General features: G+C 55.4%; 1 protein-coding gene across 4 annotated transcripts in view; it reads left to right on the top strand.

Moving 5' to 3' along the window:
• Positions 1 to 626, top strand: part of rnf34b (ring finger protein 34b) — an 18,528-nt gene continuing 17,902 nt past the window's right edge. For all 4 annotated transcript variants that reach the window (XM_017410430.2, XM_017410428.2, XM_037979280.1 and 1 more), the window contains exon 1: positions 1 to 117. In XM_017410430.2, the coding sequence (XP_017265919.1) occupies positions 112 to 117 (6 nt within the window). In that variant the 5' untranslated portion in view covers positions 1 to 111. The remainder of the gene's footprint in view (positions 118 to 626) is intronic.

Below are 626 nucleotides of genomic sequence, written 5' to 3'. Positions count from 1 at the left end.
CACACACACAGGCAGCTGGGAAGAGGGAAGACGTAATGGTTTGATTCCCTGTGCACTTGCAATGGTCGTCGCTCGGACGCTGCTCGGCGGATTCCTCTAACGGGAGGAGAAATGAAGGTAGGTGCTTCCGTTCAGACTCGTTCCTTCATCTGGATTCGAGGGGTTTTCTTCAAGGTGTGCACACGAGGCTGCGGGGATGAGCAGGGGATACCCTTCCATCCTAATGCAGAATTCAGATCAATTTGTCTCTTTTCGATGCATCAACAGGCGAAATTCTCTGCAGTTTCGCACTTTTCGTTTGGACACACACACACTTCCGGTGCCGTTAATCTGGTTTTATATTCTCGTTTGGAGCCCGGAGACGCTTCCCGTGCGTGTCCAGCCCTCCTGACAAACGCAAGGTACACTGTGTAGCCCTTTAATGAGCCTGCCTTGACCCCGGCGCGATAGTTTAGTGGACTAAAGCCTCGCAGCGACGTCCATCCGCCGTCAGGCTGTAATCCTCTCTAACGGGATAGAAGCTGCGCTCAGTCGGAGCCGGGGGCGGTTGTTCGGGTCCGGGATCAGGACACGGGGATCACCTCTCAGGTCCGAGTTGTGTCATCCCCGAGCAGGACACCCCCCCC

Source organism: Kryptolebias marmoratus, linkage group LG14 (assembly GCF_001649575.2).
Source record: "Kryptolebias marmoratus isolate JLee-2015 linkage group LG14, ASM164957v2, whole genome shotgun sequence".
Lineage (NCBI taxonomy): Eukaryota > Metazoa > Chordata > Actinopteri > Cyprinodontiformes > Rivulidae > Kryptolebias > Kryptolebias marmoratus.
The sequence above is the reverse complement of the archived record's forward strand: the minus strand, read 5'-3'. Positions and strand labels throughout refer to the sequence as shown.